We start from the raw sequence: 18,429 nt of genomic DNA on the forward strand, positions 1-18,429 counted from the left end.
CTGGAGAGGCATGGGATTTATTTGCCTAGAAATCTGGCTCATTGAGCACCAGGAGCAAAGCAGCCAGCGAGCTTGCATCTCAAACACAGTTTGGAGCACTGTTTTCAGTTTCTGTGCCTGTTCTTCCAGAGCACCTACACTTGAGAGTTGGACCTGCGCTTGCTGCCTGCCCTTGCTCGTTCCTCCTTGATCCTGCTTGTCAAAATCATAGTTGCAACTGCACAGAGCATACTGTGCTAGTTTTTGTTCATTCTCTTTATTTCATTTATCCCCAAAACTTGCCATTTGTCAGATTTCAAAGATTTGGAATTTCAGACTTTATGGGCACAGTTGACATTTATGGGTCTTCTTTTATAAAGAGGAGGAGGCCTCCAGGGTCCTGTTGGAAGCAGGGGAACTGTCCCTGCCTAGTTGGTATTCTGGAAGCTGACTGGATGCTGTTCTTCTCCAGGGTCCCTCATAGGGAGCATGTCCTCTCTGTTGTGAGGCGGCAGCTGGCATGGCCCTTTGTCTGCTTTTGGCTTGAGGATATATTTGTTGGGGGAGAGAGTACACTGCTAGGCAGATTATTTGGTAACATGGTTGTTGGCTTCAGGTGGAGCAGTGGAGTTCTTGGTCTGATGTCATTAGGGAGCAGCAGCAGGTACAATGAACCATGTGACACAGATCTTTCCAGGAGTGCAGAGTAGGGCAGCCAGTGATGTGGTGGGTAAATCCAGGCCCTACTATTAAATTTGAGTTTTCAGAGAATTCTTTCTAGAAATAAGCTGAGAGTATATTTGTGGTCTGGAGTGTAACACCAGAGTCTGCAACACCTAAGTCACTGTCCCACCTTCGGACTTCTGTCTGATGCATCCTGGATAGGGAGGGTTAAAGCCCCCCTAAACCCTGTCACCTTTGTGCTCTGTCCTCACAGTGTGATCTTGTGGCTGGGGGACCTCAACTACAGAATAGAAGAGCTGGATGTGGAAAAGGTGAAAAAGCTCGTGGAAGAGAAGGCCTTTCAAACCCTGTATGCGTATGACCAGGTACAGACGGCCACGGCTCTGCCTCGGCCAGCCGCTCCTCTGCTCTGAGAGCACAGACCCTAGTTTCTCCTTCCTCATCTTGAGAGGTTTCCCTAAAGACCTGATGCTGTCCACTTGTGCCTGCATTCCGCCTGTGTTTCTCTCTCTTGGCTCTGTCCTGGAAGATCTTGTGTCCCTTGGAGTAAGAGCACACTCTTTCTCATTCACTCAAGAGATTAGGAGTTGGGGCCAAAAGTTACGATTTTTTTTCCTTCAGTAAAGAAACTGCTTGGTATATCTTAGGTGATGTAATAGTTTTCTATAGAACAAGTCTCCTGCTCCTGCCTCCTCCTTCCCACCAGTTTCCTCCAGGGTGGGGAAACTCTCTCAGCTCTTCTTTCCACTGGTGAGACAGTTCCACAGCCTGCTGTTCCACCATCACTTGACATAGCACATCTTTCTGAGAGCAATGGCCACTTCACAGGCTGAGAGGAGCCCACGCCTGACTTTCCTGCCACTCTCCTCAGTAGGCTCGATACTCCTTAGGTACTCAGCACTGTCCAGGACGCTGAAGCCCTCTTTCTTTTCCATTGGAGCGCTTCTCTCCTCCTTGACAACCTTGGCGCCATTGTGTCTAAATTCTTCCATTCTCTTTCTCTTTCCCAGTGCAGAACATGGAAGGAGAAGAATCCTAACTTTCCTGTCTCATTCTATGAGAGATCATTTCTTTATTGACTGATGGGATAGCAATGGTTTTCTCATGGGTCCCTTCCCTTTGCGATAGGGTGTGGGTATGGATTGATGTCATGGTCTCCACTAATCCCAGGCTTGATCTTGCATTCTGAAGGCTTTCCCCTCCCATCCTTTTGTACAGCTGAAAATCCAGGTGGCTGCCAAGACTGTCTTTGACGGTTTCACAGAGGGCGAGCTCACGTTCCAGCCTACTTACAAGTACGATACTGGCTCTGATGACTGGGATACCAGGTGGGTCAGAGGTCACTTCATGGGGTTAAGGAAGTGGAAACCCAGGATTCTGGGACGCACTGGCCCTTGTGGACCTGAAGAACCGTAGGCCCTTGTCTGCCTGGACATGAAGGCTCTGTCTCGTGGGTCTCTGCCTGAGCCATATACTTGTCTTAGGTAGGGTTTTATTGCTTAGAAGAGACGCCATGACCACAGCAACTCCTATAAAGGAAAACATTTAACTGGGGCTGGCTTATAGGTTCAGAGGCTTAGTCCATTATCATTATGGCAGGAAGCATGGTGGCATTGAGGCAGACATGGTGCTGGAGAAGGAGCTGAGAGTTCTACATCTTCCCCTCCCCCCACTCTAGACAGGGTCTCTCTGTGTAGCCTTGGCTGTCTTAAACTGGCTTTGTAGACCAGGCTGGCCTTGAACTCACAGAGATCTGCCTGCCTCTGCCTCCCCAAGTACTGGGATTACAGGCCTGAGAGTTCTATGTTTTGATCTGCAGGCAGCAGAAGGAGCCTGGGTATCACACTGCGTGTAGCTTGAGCATAGGAGACCTCAAAGCCCGTCCCCACAGTGACATTTCCCCATCAAGGCTACACCTCTGAAGTGTCACTCCCTATGGCCACACATTCAAGCACACGAGTCTCTGGGGCCCGTTCCTGTTCAGACCATGAGAGCACTCACTAAGCAGTGGGCCCTGCTGTTTGGATGAGCGTGGACTTTGTATTTTAGTGAGAAGTGTCGTGCTCCTGCCTGGTGTGACCGAGTCCTGTGGAAAGGAAAGAATATCACTCAGCTGAGTTACCAGAGCCACATGACCTTGAAGACCAGTGACCACAAGCCCGTCAGCTCAGTGTTTGACATTGGGGTAGGTGGGCAGCTGGTTTTCTTTCTAATCTCCTCCTTTTTTTTTTTTAAAGACTTATTTATTTATTATATATACAGTGCTCTGCCTGCATATACACTCACAGGCCAGAAGAGGGCATCAGATTACAATGTAGATGGTTGGGAGCCACCATGTGGTTGCTGGCAATTGAACTCAGGACCTCTGGAAGAACAGTCAGTGCTCTAAACCACTGAGCTATCTTTCCAGCCCCTGATCTCCTCCTCTTAGCCTTGAATATGAGGAAGCTCTTTTTAAAAAATTTTCTAAGATCCTGGAGAGATGGCTCAGATATTAAAAGCCTTTACTGCTCTTCCAGAGGATCCAAGTATGGTTTCTAGTACTCATGTTGACCTGCTCTGCAGGCATTGCTTGCATGTTGGTACCCAGACATACATGCAGGCAAAACACCCTGTCTTAGTCACGGTTACTATAGCTGTGATGAAACATACCCAAAGCAACTCGGGGAGGAGAGGGTTTCTTTGGTTTACATTGTAGTTTATCCTAGAAGGAAAGTAGGGCAGGAACTGAACCAGGCCAGAAGCTCCTGGAGGCAGGACTGATGCAGAGGTTATGGAGGAGTGCTCCTAGCTGGTTTGTCTCTCATGGCTTGTTCAACCAGCGCTACCAACCCAGGGGTGAAGGAAATGTCCTATAGGTTTAACTACAGCCCCATCCTTTTCTTTTCTTTCTCTTTCTTTCTTTTTTTCCTTTTCCTTTTTTTTGTGGGGGGAGGGGGTTTTCAAGACAGGGTTTCTCTGTGTAGCTTTGGCTGTCCTGAACTTTTGTAGACTAGGCTGGCCTTGAACTCTGCCTGTTGACTGCTAGGATTGCAGAAATGCGCCACTGTGCCCAGCTGTTAATTGAGATTTCTTCTCAGATGACTTTAGCTTGTATCAAGTTGACATAAAACTAGCTAGCACACACCCATATATAAAAAAATAAAAAGAAACACATTTTTTAAAGAATGTAATTTTTTGTAGATTTGTTTATTTATTATGTATACAGTGCTCTGCCTGCATGTGTGCCTGCAGGCTAGATCTTATAGATGGTTGTGAGCCACCATGTGGTTGCTGGGAATTGAACTCATGACCTCTGGAAGAGCAGTTAGTGCTCTTAACCTCTGAGCCACCTCTTTAGCCCAAGAGCATAAAATTTAAGTGTAAAGTTAATTACTACTTGCTTTTATATACATCTGAATGTTTCCACATACATGGAAATTCCCTTTTGCCTCTGGACTTTGTTTATGTGTTTGCATCTGAGTGTGTCAGTATTCTGCATACGGTACACAGATATTTCCTTTCTTATTTCTTAGTAAAAGAACTTACCTTTTACACATTCTGGGAACATATTTTCCCTTCATTGAAACGTTTTAGGGTTGGAGAATGTAGCTCAAGTGGTACAATGCTTGCCTAGTTGGCAGGAGGTACTGGATTTAATTCCCAGACTACACAAACCAGATAAGGTAACACATCCTCATAACCTCAGCACTCAGAAGTTCAAGGTCATCCTTGGCTACATAGGCAAGTCTGTCTTCTATCACTCCCATCCCCAGAAAAGAATATGTTTTAGGGGATGTTTTCATGGTGGTAATTGCAGTTTGTTCCTCATTAATTTGTTTTACATTTACTTGTTTTAGTGTGTGTGTGTGTGTGTGTGTGTGTGTGTGTGTGTGTGTGTGTGTGTTGTGCATGCATACTACAGTGTTCATGGGAAGGTCAGGGACCTATGGGAGTCCACCATGTGGATTCCAGGGATCAAATTCAGGCTTTTAGGCTTGGAGGAAAGCACTCGTATCTGTTGAGTATCTTACTGGTTTTAAAGGCTGAAACTTTTCTGTGGTAGGGATGAACTATAATATATTGATGGCTTGTTTTAAAATATTGCCATTGTATATGGTGCTGTAGTGACTATCCTTCATGTCTATTTTTATGTCTGTGTGCGTATTTCTATAGACAGAAGTTCTTAGTGGTGATATTAGTGGTTCAAGGAGATTTGTATTATAGCAGGGTGGTGGTGCATGTAGTTTGAGTATTCAGAGGGCTGTGACAGGACTGTTTGAGCCCAGGAGTTTGAGATAAGTTTGGGAAACATAGCAAGACTATGTATTAAAATATTCTTTGTTTGTTTGTTTTGTTTGTTTGTTGTTTCTCTGTGTAACAGCTCTGACTGCCTGGACTCGCTTTGTAGACCGGGCTGGCCTCGAACCCACAGAGATCCATCTGCCTCTGCCTCCCAAATGCTGGGATTAAAGGCATGCGCCACCACCATCTGGCTTATTAAAAAAAAATTTTTTTTTCTGAGACAGGGTCTCTCTGTGTAGCCTTGGCTGTCCTGGAGTCACTTTGTAGACCAGGCTGGCCTCGAACTCACAGAGATCTGCCTGTCTCTGCCTCCCCAAGTGCTGGGATTACAGGAGTGTGCCACCACACCTGGCTATCTTACTATTTTTTTTAAGGCCCAAATGCAATTTATTTAGACCTAGAGTTAAAGAAAAAACAAAGATAAATTCTAGGTAATTAGACAACATATATTTAGTAGTACATGGGTTAAAGAAATTGCAAAAGAAATCATGAGAAATATATCAAACTGAAAATGAAAGTATAATATAAGTAAATTGCACTAAAAATGATAAAATGTACTACTTACCAATGACAGGAGGTATTAAATCAATAACTTGCTAGAAAGAAAAATTGGGCTGGAGAAATGGCTAGGCTCACAACCAAAAAAAAATATAAGAAAAATTATTTTATGCATGATGAAAAAGTCCCAACAACCAAAATAAAGAAAAGGAAACATCCTAACCTTTATAACCTACATAAATCAATAGCAAACATATCAGTATTGAAGGGCAGAGGCACTAAGCAGTACAGTTCCCTACAAATAATGTGACGTACATATGTTGTAGAAAATTGATTATTAATATTTACTATTAATCACATATTATTGTGGCGGTAGTTAGTTAGCCCGCTACTATATCAATAAAAGACACATACGCCTGATAGATTTTTAACATGCCTTTACACTGGAGCTGACAAGAAACTACCCCTTAAGCTATCTTTCACCTCCCAGCACCACATCCCATGCCAACTGCTCTAATAATTCCTAACTGGGCTACTTCCCATCCAGTAGCCCATAATACTTGTACATGTTTCTCATCTGGGCTGCTTCTCTCCTTCACCAGTTCTCAGAGTAAACTCCTCCCAGCCATATGGTTCTAGCCATGGCAGCTCTGCCTCCCCCTCTCCTCCTCACCACCTGTCGGCTCCCTATTTTTTTTTTTTTTTTAAGATTTGTTTACTTTTTTGGTGACAAGGGCTTCCTATGTAGACCAGGCTGGCATCGAACTCAGAGATTTGGATTAAAAGTATACACTTTTATGATTAATAATAAGAAATAAGAGAGAGGGAGGAGTGAGGTAGGTCTGTCTTTCTATATATTGGGCAGGGCCATGCCCCCATGGCAGGTAGGCAGTGACATCACAGGCAGGCAGACTGAAGCAGAATTCTAACATACACCACCACACAGGCAAGATTTATTTTTATTTTATGTGTATGAGTGTTTTGCCTGCATGCATGTATATGCTGTATGTGCACTGCCTGCATGCTTGGTGCCCCAAGAGACCAGGAGAGGGCATGAATCCCCTGGAAATAGAGTTACAGATGGAAGCTTGGCATGGTGGCGCACGCCTTTAATCCCAGCACTTGGGAGGTAGAGGCAGGTGGATCTCTGTGAGTTCGAGGCCAGCCTGGTCTAGAAAGTGAGTCTACCATAGTCAAGGCTACACAGAGAAACCCCGTCTCAGAAGGAAAAAAAAAAAAAAGACAAAAATCCCCCAGAGTTACAGGTGGTTTTAAGAGCAGCTTGGCTAAGGCCGTTTCTCCAGCCCCAGTTCTTTCACCAACTGCATATGAGCTTATTTTCCCGTAACCTTGCCAATAATTTTTTTCAGTCTTTTTATGTAAAACTGAGACACACACACACACACACACACACACACACACACACACACACACACGGGAACAATTCACTGTTTTATGTTGCAGCACCCTGATTGCTAGTGAAGTCAGACATTCCCGCACTCGTTGTTTACTTGCATTTCATCACCAGTAGCTTCTGTGCTGCTTTGTGCCGCCTGTTCTCAACCTGTAGGACAGGTGCAGGTCAGAGTCTGAAGTTAGAGAGGAGCCCAAGACTGGCTGTGGTGGCGCTGGCTTTCAAGCTCTGGGTTGGAGGCCGGCGTATAGTACATAGAACCTCTCTAAAAAGTGTATATAATTAAAATACAGTAGGGAGAGCCTGACATATTCTTCCTTGCTGATGAGTTGGGTTAAAAAAGCTAAGAAATAATATATCTTGATATCAAAACCATAGAAAAATATCCCACTGCTGGTCTTTGGGTAGTAGCAAGCAGGACAGAGAAACTCTGTGTCTTTTGGCCAAGACCTGAGACCCAACAGGAGGAGCAGCCAGGGCATTCCAGTGTCCTTCTGCTAACTAGGAGGCAGGCAGCCTTGCTGCAGCTGGGGGATGCTTCTGAGGCTGTCACTGATGATGATGATGATGATGATGATGATGATGATGATGATGATGATGATGATTTGGGTTATTTGTTAATGAGCTAAATCTACTTAGCTTTCACTTCCTGAAATGCTGTCATCACTTCCTGATGCCCCAAGCACCCTCACTACTGAAAAAAAAGAAGGGACATTAGGCCCCGCACTCAGTCTGTTACTGTTTCCCTCCCAGGTGAGGGTTGTGAATGAAGAACTCTACCGGAAAACGCTGGAGGAAATTGTCCGCTCCCTGGATAAGATGGAAAATGCCAACATTCCTTCTGTGACACTCTCCAAGCGCGAGGTAGGGAAGACCCACATCCGTTAGGAATGCTAGCATCAGGGTTGGGGCCTTGGCTTAGTTGGTTAGACGTGAGTTCAAGCCCCAGAACGCATGTTGGCGTGGAGGGGCTGGGCATTGGCTTGGGTGTGGCAGCATGGCTTTTATTCCTGGAATTTGGGAGGCAGAGGCAGGTGGATCTTTGGCTTCAGGCTAGCCTGATCTATAGCCAGTTCCAGAGATTCCAGGCCTTCCAGGGCTGGGGAGATTGTCTCAAAAAATAAACAAAACAAACAAACAAACAAGGGTCACAGGAAGACACTTTATGCTGTAGACCCAGCTATGTGGCAGAGTGAGCTTGAGCTTCAGGTGACAGGACAGTTTGGGAATGGTACTTTGGAAGTGTTTTGGATGTAGAAGATGGAAACTGTTTGCTTCAGGAAATTTACTTATAAACACACCTGGGCTTTGGCCTCACTGGCCTTCCGTGGCCACTGTGTCCTCTTGACTAAGGACATCTCAAAGAGATGCTCCTTTAGTTTCTTTCCAAGACAAACACTCTTTCCCAGTCAGGGTGGGCATGGCATGCAGCCCGAGAAGAGAGTGTGTCCTTTTTCTCTTTCTCACTGGCTCTGACTGGTCCTTCTTCATTCCCAGTTCTGTTTTGAGAATGTAAAGTACATGCAGTTGCAAACCAAGTCCTTCACGATTCATAACAGCCAAGTGCCGTGTCAGTTTGAATTCATCAACAAGCCTGATGAAGAGTCCTACTGTAAGCAGTGGCTGACTGCCAAGCCCAGCAGAGGCTTCCTCTTGCCAGGTAACCCATCTCTTCTATGCTCACTTTCTCAATGCCCTACCTGCCCTCTTCATTTTCCTAAATTAGCTCTTTGCTTCTGAATGCTTTATTCTCTGCCTCAAAGGTTTTCTGGTTTATTTTTGTTTGTTTGTTTGTTGGTTGGTTGGTTGGTTTTTCGAGACAGGGTTCCTCTGTGTAGCCTTGGTTGTCCTGGACTCGCTTTGTAGACCAGGCTGGCTTCAAACTCACGGCGATCTGCCTGCCTCTGCCTCCCGAGTGCTGGGATTACAGGTGTGCACCACCACACTTCGCTGGTTTTTGTTTGTTTTTTTGTTTTGTTTTTGTTTTGTTTTGTTTTTTAAGGTAGGGTTTCTCTGTGTAGCCCTGGCTGTCCTGGAAATCAATCTGTAGACCAGGCTGGCCTTGAACCCAGAGTTCCACCTGCCTCTGCCACCCAAGTGCTGGGATTAAAGGTGTGTGCCACCTCTGCCCGGCTTTGTTTTGTTTTTGAAACAGGGTTTCTCTGTTATGCAGCCCTGGCTATCTTGGAATTCATCATGTAGACCAAGGTGGCCTCACAGAGATCTCCCTGACTCTGTTGGCTCTGCGACCCTATACCTGAACTCATCCATATATAAAATGGGAGCATGCATTGAGCTTTGAGAACACTTTACTGGCTTGTGTGTGTCATGGCAGGTGCTGCTACTTTGGGGGGCATCTCCACTGCCTGTCTTACTGTAATCAGTTATCTACCCTTGTGGAGAGAGAGATGATGGGTAACAGGCCCAGGAGTGTAGCATCCCCATCATGTGGCAGGAGGATGAAGGCTGCCTCCTGGCTAGTTCGCAGGTGGATCTTTAAAGGGGCAGATATTTTCATCTTTCCTGGCCCAGGGTTGTCCTTTGATCCATGCCTTCTTAATGGATTAGTTCTCCTGGTTTAAGCCATGCTACTTTGTACATGAGTTTGTGGACATTTGTCTGCATGCATTATCTTTAGGTTTCCAGGCTGGACCGTGCACATTTTGTGCTTCTCCAGAGCACAGGTCTGTGTGGGTTGATCTTCTGTTTCCTTTCTTAATCCTTTCTGTCTTATTCTCTGCCCTCCCGCCTTTTCCTCTTTCTCTTCACTGCTCCCTAGCTGATGTTACTTTTAAACTTTTTGTGCAGATTCTCAAGTTGAGATTGAGTTGGAGCTCTTTGTAAATAAGGCTACCGCCACAAAACTCAATTCAGGCAAAGACAAAATTGAAGACATTCTGGTCTTGCACTTGGACCGGGGAAAGGATTACTTTTTGTCGGTGTCTGGAAACTACCTGCCCAGCTGTTTTGGGTCTCCCATCCATACATTGTGCTACATGAGGGAGCCAATCTTGGACCTACCGCTGAAAACTGTTAGTGAGCTGGTGAGTAACAAGCCCCAAGGAAACATCTAGCATGGGGCTGCTTGAGTCAAACACTGAATTTCTATACCTCCCTTTCTGGGTGTAAGCATTTTGCAGCCTCCTTGAACTTGCTTAGTATCTGTACAACAAGCCATCCCCCAGTTAGAAGGACAGTGCGTTGTCTCTCATGACTCTTGCTTTTTTCTCGTGGTCCAGCCTGGGCTCATTGGTTCCAGTGTAGTCAAGCAGCAGTTGTATTGGCCACCATGTTGCCTGCCTCAGTGTTGGCTGCCTTCTGGTCTCTACACACAGGCTCTCAGGTTTCAGGAAGTGAACTCGAGCTTTCTGCAGGTAAAGGCAAGAGCAAGAGAGAAAAGCTAAGGCCCTACCTGGCATGGCTGACAGCCTACGCAATACCTATTCTGCCTTACTGTGTGGTTTGGATGGAGTCATGAAGCCAGCCCAGATTACAGCATAGAGAGACTCCACCTCCTGCTGTGGACAGCTGAAGAAGATGGCCACACTTTCCAGGCTTTATTTCACACCAGTGTGTGTGTAAGAGAGCAAGTTCACTTTTCACACTTTGGAAAGCTAAAGTATATGATGAAGATCCCTGATGACTTGTCTGACAAGGGCCCACTTTCTTGATTCATAGATGGCCATCTCGGTGTCCTCTTATGACAGGAGTGGGAGGCTCTTGGCTTTCTTAGTGCACACCAGTCCCATTTGTGACCACAGAGCCCTGATGATCAGTAGCCTCCCAAAGGCCCCACTTCCCATCCTCTATCCCATAGGTGGTTAAGATTCAGCATGGTAATGTGGGTGGGGTAGAGGAGGCACGCTGCATCCTTCAGTGTGCTGCAAGCAGTGCAGGAGAGAGACTTAGCCATGAGCCTAGGGAGAGTTTCCATTTAAAAAAAATTGTCACTTGGGGCTAAGAGATAGCTCAGTTGTAAAGTGCTTGCCATGCACATGAGGGCTTGAGCTCGGTTCCCTAGAACCCACATAAAAGGTACGTGTCTGTGATTCCCAGCTCGGGGGCGTGGAGACAGGTGACCATGGGAACCCATTGGCTAGACACACACACACACACCCCAAATGGACAAACAAATAAATTATGATGATCTGGCATCATTAGGAACCTCCCACTCCTAAAATGAGGTCTGCTAAAACACAGAAGGCTCCTTTGGAGACCATCCTAACACAAAGGAGCAAGCTTGGTGTAGATTTAGCTAATTTGTGTACTTTTTTTCTTGGAGCACGTATTTTCAGTTAAGGACTCTTGAACTATCCTATTTTTTTTCCCTTTCTATTATTTAATGTAGATGAAAAAAGACCCAAAGAGAGCGATTTGTCACAGGTCACATAGTGAGTGGCAGTAGCCCTGGAGCTTGGCTTAGAGTTGGGCTCCCAGGTGTGGACTCTTGCCTCACTGGATCACACAGCCTTTCTGGTTCCAACAGTGGAATGCTGGAGGACCTTCTAAAATGAAGTTAGGGCATATACTGCTGCTCCACTCAGCGAAACCGCTTGCCCTAACGCTCTCCCAGTGCTTAAAATTACCTTTTGTCCCCAGTTGTACCACCCGGGAGTTCCTTTCCTTCCCTCCTTTTTCCTTTTTCGCCTCTGAGATGATTGATGAGTGGCCTGAAGAGTTCCCTTTCTGTTGTTTGCTGTCCTCGTGCGCCTTTTCCTGAAGCCAGCCTGGTAGAAGTTCTGCCTTGTCGTGACTTGTCATAACTTTCCTTCCTTTGGAGACTTTGATGCCAGTGCAGACCGCAGATGACAGGAGCCAGTTGGAGAGCCCCATGGAAATCCCCAAAGAACTCTGGATGATGGTCGACTATCTCTATAGAAATGCTGTCCAGCAGGTAGGTGGGGCTGAGGCCCTCAAACCTGGCTGGGCCAGGCTGCCTTGAGAAAGACCTAGAACTTTTTGTATGAAAAACTTTTGTTGAGAAGAACCTGTAGAGCATTGTTCTGCCCCCAGTGGGTGAGCACCTGTTTGATTCTTGCTCTCGATTCCCCATTTTCCCCATTGGGAAGCAGAGCAGCCTTCCCAGTGGTGTGTTTCTTCTCCAGGCCTCCTCTTGGCCTCTTAGAGAAGGGCTTCTCAATGCCCCTGAGAGGCCATTTCGATGTCATTTTCAGGAACTCTGACCTACTTCTGAGAATGGGAGGGGCTAGCCTGGTGACAATTCAGGCCTGGCCTAGGCCATGTGTCTGGAGGGCCAATTTCTAGAGAGATTTAGATAGGCTTACTGGAATTGGTTGGTCAGTTTGACTGACTTGGCTATCCATTTGTGAGGTCCAAGCTTCAAAGCCAGGAATGGGGTAGGGGTGGGGGCATAGGAGGCTGGCAGGTTTTGGGGAATGTGGGGATCAGAGATAATTAAGGTATATTTTATTTAGCAATGCATAGGCCACAAGTCAGGCTGACAGTGACAGGCACCCAGGCACAGGACATCACACAGTCTGTACACAGGAGGCACCCAGGCACAGGACATCACACAGTCTGAGGGTCTTGCCTCTGATCTCAAAGCTGTGGTTTTAGAAGTTTTAATCTTGGAGCAAAGTGCATTCATATTCTCTCCCTCTCCACCCCTCCCTCTCTTTCCCCCTCCTTTTCCCTTCATTCTCCTTGCCTCTCCCCCTCTACTCCCTTTCCCTACCCTCCAGTGTCGGGGACCAAACTCAGGCCTTATGCATGTTAGGCAAGCGCTCTCTTCTAAGCTACATCGCCAGCCCAGTAACACACGTGCTTAGGAGGATCTGTTCTGTGTTGTATTTCAGTTTTTCTAGATAGTCTAAAGTAGCACAGCCTGGCCTTGAACTTGCTGTGTAGCTGAGAATGACTGAGTTTCGGACTCTCCTGCCCCACTTCCCAAATGCTGAGTTACAGCTATGCACTACATTACTTGGTTTGTGTAGTACTGGGGATTGAACTCAGCTTTGTGCATGCTAGGCAAGAGCTCTAACTGAGCTCTATTTTCCAGTATTTATTTATTTATTTATTTATTTGTTTATTTTGTTTTTTTGAGACAGGGTTTCCCTCTGTAGCCTTGGCTGTCCTGGACTCACTTTGTAGACCAGGCTGGCCTCGAACTCACAGTGATCCGCCTCCCTCCGCCTCCCAAGTGCTGGGATTAAAGGCGTATGCCACCACCGCCCGGCCTCAGTATTTATTTATTTATTTATTTATTTATTTATTTATTTAGATAGTTCACTATGTAGTCCAGGCTAATGGCAAACTCACTAGACAAGACTAGCTTAGAACTCATGGATGTGTTTTAGTGTACCAAACTGTGTTCTGTCTATCCAATTGCTTCATTTAACTTTCATAGCAACCTTTGGAGGAAACAGATACCCTGAAAGTTGAATAACTTATTCCCAAGATGATTAACGTACAATCATGGGAGCTGGGGGATTAATTAGTTCTTTCTTAGATTTTTGTTTGTTTGTTTGTTTGTTTGTTGTTTTTCAAGACAGGGTTTCTCTGTGTAGTCCTGGCTGTCCTGGACTCACTTTATAGATTAGGCTGGCCTTGAACTCACAGAAATTTGCCTGCCGAGTACTCGGAGTAAAGGTGTGTATCACTACGCCAGGTCTTTCTTTACTTTTTAAAAAATTGAAATTGCCGATATACATATGTTGTATGCATATGTATACTTATTTTTGTTGTTATTTTGGCTATGCTATTGTTGGAACCCTGAGCCTCAGCTCTCTACCACTGAGCTATATTCCTAGGCCCCAGACTTCACTTTCATAAGAGATCTATCTTTAGATCTTTCAAATGTAACTTGTGAGCAAAACATGTAATATTGTTTTTTGTTTGTTTTTTTTTGTTTGTTTTGTTTTTGGTTTTTTTTTTGTTTGTTTGTTTGTTTGTTTTTTTTCGAGACAGGGTCTTTCTATGTTAGCCTTGGCTGTCCTGGACTCACTTTGTAGACCAGGCTGGCCTCGAACTCACAGCGATCCGCCTGCCTCTGCCTCCTGAGTGCTGGGATTAAAGGCGTGCGCCACCACGCCTGGCTTGTTTTTTGTTTTTTTATTTTTATGTGCATTGGTGGTTTGCCTGCATGTATATCTGTATGAGGGTATTAGATCTTGGAGTTATAGACAGTTGTGAGCTGCCATGTAGGTGCTAGGAATTAAACCTAGGTCCTTTGGAAGAGCAGTCAGTGCTCTCAACTGCTGAGCCATCTCTCTAGTCCCATAATATTGTTATTATTAATAGTTATATTGAGTTGCTTCATGAAACAAATGAATCTAAAATATCTTGAGACTAATGGAAATTATATTTATTTTTATTTGCATAAAGTCTGAAGGTTCTTTTTAGCCCTCTCTATATCATTTTGTTATTGTTTTGGCTGAGGACCAAAGTAGCTTTTCCATCTTATTCATGGCATGTCTCTCATAATGCCTTAAGACACAGCCCTGTGTGAGTTTCCTCCTACACTGGGTCTTGTCTTGTGTAGTGTGGCCTACTCATAGCTCTAGAACACATACGGATGCCTGGGAAGGCCTCAAGATGAGTTAGTCCACACTGTCCACTGGGGTGATTCAGAGGTCTCACTACACAGCTGCATTTTGGATTGGGTGATATGAGCAAGTCCGGAAATCACTGCCAGTTTTCTGAGAAAATATCTGTTTTGTGGCTTTCTACCCTCTTGCAGGAAGATCTGTTTCAACAGCCAGGCCTGAGGACGGAATTTGAGCACATAAGGGACTGTCTGGACACCGGAATGATTGATAACCTCTGTATCCTTCAGGAAAGTGTGTGTACACATGAGACCATGAGAGCTGTTAGAAAAGAAAGAAGCCTCTCAAAGCCCAGAGTCTGCTCTTGAACCCTCAGCTAGCTGTCCTGCTTACTCAGAACCCGCTCAGAAAGGACATTGCGGCTGTAAGCAGTCAGTGCAGCAGGAACTCAGGAGAGCCTGGGTCACCTGACAAACAGCATGCTCCCTTGCAGATGGGCTGGCATCCTACCTCTGAGCACAGCTTGACAGAGCAGGCAGCACTGTGGCACATGCTTGTCCCTGGGCCCTCTCCTACCCATGGGCAGCAGCATCACCTGTTCCTTAACAGAGGCCAAAGGTGCTAACAACCATTCTGTAGCCGAAGCCTTGCTGCTTTTCCTCGAGAGCCTGCCAGAGCCTGTCATCTGTTACAGCGCCTACTATAACTGCTTGGAGTGTTCTGGCAATTACACAGCAAGCAAACAGGTGAGGTGAGGGGGCACTGAGTATCAGCATCCATAGTAGCTAGTCCTGGGCACATGAAGCCTGGCAGAATGAAGTTGGACAGCCTTCCAAGTGCAGTGACTTGGAAAGCTAACATCTTTCCTTCTCAAACGTGTTCTCCCTCCTCTCATGTCCCTTCTGCTTTTAATAGCATCACCCTTGTTGCAGTGACTCAACGCTGAAACCTGAATCATTTGATTCCTCCCTCTCCTCGCCTCCCACCTGCCCAGTCCATTGATCTAACGTATCCAGTCTCTCCTATCATCACCCTGCCTACTCGGTGCAGTGCCCCGCGCGCTGCTCTCCGTCCGTTCATTGGCATGCTATGCTCAGATTGTGAGCTTAAAGGTGTCATGCTTACCTCTTTGTCCACTATTAGTTAATAGTTCCTTCCTTCCTTTCTTTCTTCCTTCCTTCCTTCCTTTCTCTCTCTTTTTTTTTTTCTCTTTTTCTTTTTTTTCCCTGAGACTGGGTCTCTATGTGACTCAGTCTGGCCTGGAACTCAGTGTGTCCCAGATTGACCTCAAATTCACTATCCTTCTGTCTCAGCCTCCCAAGTGCTGGGACACTCGTGTGCACCACCACACCCAACTCCATTGATAGGATAATGTAGAACACTTGCCACAGTATGGGTTCCAGAACCTTCTCTTATATCCATTTAATCTGAGTGTCTTCTGGAGACTACCTTTGCCCGGCTCCCCAGGTGCTTCTGCTGTGCAGGTGTGGGGGCAACTCACTGGAGACCAGCCTGGATAACCCTTCCCAGCTTGGTGCCTGTGCAGCCGGAACATTCCTGGCCACGCTCCCTGCTTGTCCTCCTGCTTTCTCTTCTCTTCTCTGCCCGCAGTGTCCTAACCCTCACTGCTCCATGTCTAGTTTTGTCATATATTCCTTTAACTGTCTGAGAACACGGATTTCTTAGAAGTGTGACCTCTAAGTTCATGCAGCATTTGGCCTTTGTCCCCATTTGACACTTACGCCAAGTGGTGAGTGATTAGCTCTGTGCGTCCTCACTCGCAGCCATAAGTCATGTTCCCAGTTCCTAGGGCATAGCAGGCAACTTGTCAGGTAACTGAGTGAGTGAAGCCAAAAACCCCACCTCTCCCTCTTTCAGGTAATTTCTACTCTCCCTACATTCCACAAAAATGTCTTCAACTACCTGATGGCGTTTTTGCAAGAATTGCTGAAAAATTCAGCGCAAAATCATTTGGATGAAAATATTCTGGGTAAGTAGCCAAGGGTCTAGGGCAAGCATCTCTACAGAATCACTGAGGAAGGAAGCTGAATTAAAATGCATTTTTTCTCCACTCAGCCCCTCCCTTTTGTTTTTCTTTTTAAAAGAGATGGCTCAGAGGTTAAGAGCACTGACTGTTCTTCCTGAAGTCCCAAGTTCAATTCCCAGCAACCACATGGTGGCTCGCAACCATCTACAATGAGATCCTGGCCTGAAGGTGTACATGCAGATAGAGCACTGTATATATAATAATAAATAACTAAATTGAGATGTAATATAAATTAATAAAATATATTAAAAAATAATAAATAACTAAATCTTTAAAAAAAAAAAAAAAAAAACAAACCAAAAACTAGGGTCAGGTTATGTTGCTAAGCTGACCTTTTACTCACCATGTAGCTCATGCTGGCCTGGGACTCCGGATCCTCTTGCCTTGGCCTCCTCAGTGCTGCATATGCACGACCATGCCTAGTCTGGACCAAGTTTACATGCGAATTGTTTGGGGCTGGAAGTATGACTTCGTAGTAGAACACTTACATATCATACGCAAGGACCTGGAGTTCCTCTTTTTGGCCAGACTAGCTGGCTGTCAAGTCCCCAGGAGCCCCCTGTCCCTGCCTCCACACCACTGGGATTTCAGGTGTGTGCCAGTGTGCTGTTCTTTGTGTGGGTTCTGGGGATTTGCACTCAGGTCTCCTCTGACGGCTGCCCTTCCCTCACTGGGCCGTCTCCCCAGCCCCTGTTTATTTCTCAGGCACAGTCCCACTGTCGAGTTCAGGCTGGCCTGGAAGGAAGAGTGGCAGGAAAACAGAAATGTACCACCACACCCAGCTGGTTCTTTTTTTCAAGAAAAAATACCTGGGCATAGTGGCACATGCCTTTAATCCCAGGACTCAGGAGGAAGAGGCAAATGGATCTGAGTTTGAAGCAGCCAGTACCTGCCTTTAAAAAAAAGGGGGGGGGCTTTGGGGTAGTTTGCCGTCTCTCATAGTCACCCTAGTGTCCTACTTAATAAATGGTATTTTCTGTTTCTGTCATGCACAGCTAGCATATTTGGCAGCTTATTGCTCCGAAACCCAGCTGGTCACCAAAAGCTTGACATGGCGGAGAAGAAGAAGGCCCAGGAGTTCGTTCATCAGTTCCTCTGCAGTCCACGCTGAGCCTCAGTGCTCCTCCTGAGTTCCCGAAGGCAGCCACAATCGTCAACCCCACCTGTTTCAGCTCAAGAGCTGCCTTAAGATGCTCCGAGGCCAGCTGGAAGCAAGAAGGGCAGCTACCTGTTTCTTGAGCCTAGACCCACCCCTTACCCATGCCATTAGCTAGCACACTCAGTGACTTGTGAAGACATGGGGGCGATCCACCATAACAGAACTGACATTTGATGTTCAACTTTAGTTAACACAAATAGACCTCTATTTGTTTTTACTTAAAAATGTAAAGTAACTGTACTTTGCCTTAGTCAGCCTGCCTCCATCAGGGGGTTCCCTGTATCCCATAATGAGCAGCATCTCATGATCAGATGTTTGGACTAACTGAAGACCCTGCAGGAGAATGAGTCGGACAGCAGGGATCTGGTTAGATGTCCTGGATAAACAAGTTTTAGTATCCCATATGTAGCGACAGGCCAGTCTAAGGACATGTATAAGCATAGGGCAGCTGTCCCCTTCTACTCAGCTCCAAGGCCTCTCAGTTGCTCCCCCACTGAAGAAAGGGGGCTCTGGTGAAACGAGTGGGATTTTGTAGGCCATCCAGCCCTCCCAACTGTATATAATGCATCTCCCCTCATATATGTAATATATTTTAATGATAAATGTATTTTTAACAGTGGTGACTGTTTTTCACTCTTTTTTAGTTGTGTGTGGGGGTGGGGTGGGGTGGGGTGGGGTTTGTACGTGTGTGAATGTGCCAGGAGAGGCCAGAGGCCCAGATCTCTGTGAAGCTGGAATTATAGGCATGTGTGAGCCACCCAGTGTGGGTTCTGGGAATCTCAGGTCTTCTCTCCCCAAACCCCTCTCTAAAGATGGTAGTTCCTGGCAGCTAGGCCTTTGTAGCTTAAGCTCAGAGCAG

General features: G+C 46.0%; 1 protein-coding gene across 8 annotated transcripts in view; it reads left to right on the forward strand.

The window, feature by feature from the left end:
• The window catches only part of INPP5B (inositol polyphosphate-5-phosphatase B), a 65,443-nt gene extending 47,254 nt beyond the window's left edge, over window positions 1–18,189 (forward strand). For 7 of the 8 annotated variants that reach the window (XM_084787835.1, XM_084787837.1, XM_084787838.1 and 4 more), the window contains 11 exons: window positions 917–1,028; window positions 1,882–1,991; window positions 2,713–2,848; window positions 7,613–7,723; window positions 8,357–8,519; window positions 9,668–9,903; window positions 11,640–11,753; window positions 14,559–14,643; window positions 14,983–15,110; window positions 16,243–16,354; window positions 17,407–18,189. In XM_084787835.1, the coding sequence (XP_084643961.1) occupies window positions 917–1,028; window positions 1,882–1,991; window positions 2,713–2,848; window positions 7,613–7,723; window positions 8,357–8,519; window positions 9,668–9,903; window positions 11,640–11,753; window positions 14,559–14,643; window positions 14,983–15,110; window positions 16,243–16,354; window positions 17,407–17,522 (1,423 nt within the window). In that variant the 3' untranslated portion in view covers window positions 17,523–18,189. Of the gene's footprint in view, window positions 1–916; window positions 1,029–1,881; window positions 1,992–2,712; window positions 2,849–7,612; window positions 7,724–8,356; window positions 8,520–9,667; window positions 9,904–11,639; window positions 11,754–14,558; window positions 14,661–14,982; window positions 15,111–16,242; window positions 16,355–17,406 lie in introns of all 8 variants that reach the window. The other variant, XM_084787836.1, reaches the window with a different exon arrangement.
• The last annotated feature ends 240 nt before the right edge of the window (window positions 18,190–18,429 follow it).

The sequence above is a fragment of the Acomys minous genome (assembly GCF_964271855.1).
Source record: "Acomys minous genome assembly, chromosome: 6".
NCBI classification, from domain to species: Eukaryota; Metazoa; Chordata; class Mammalia; order Rodentia; family Muridae; genus Acomys; species Acomys minous.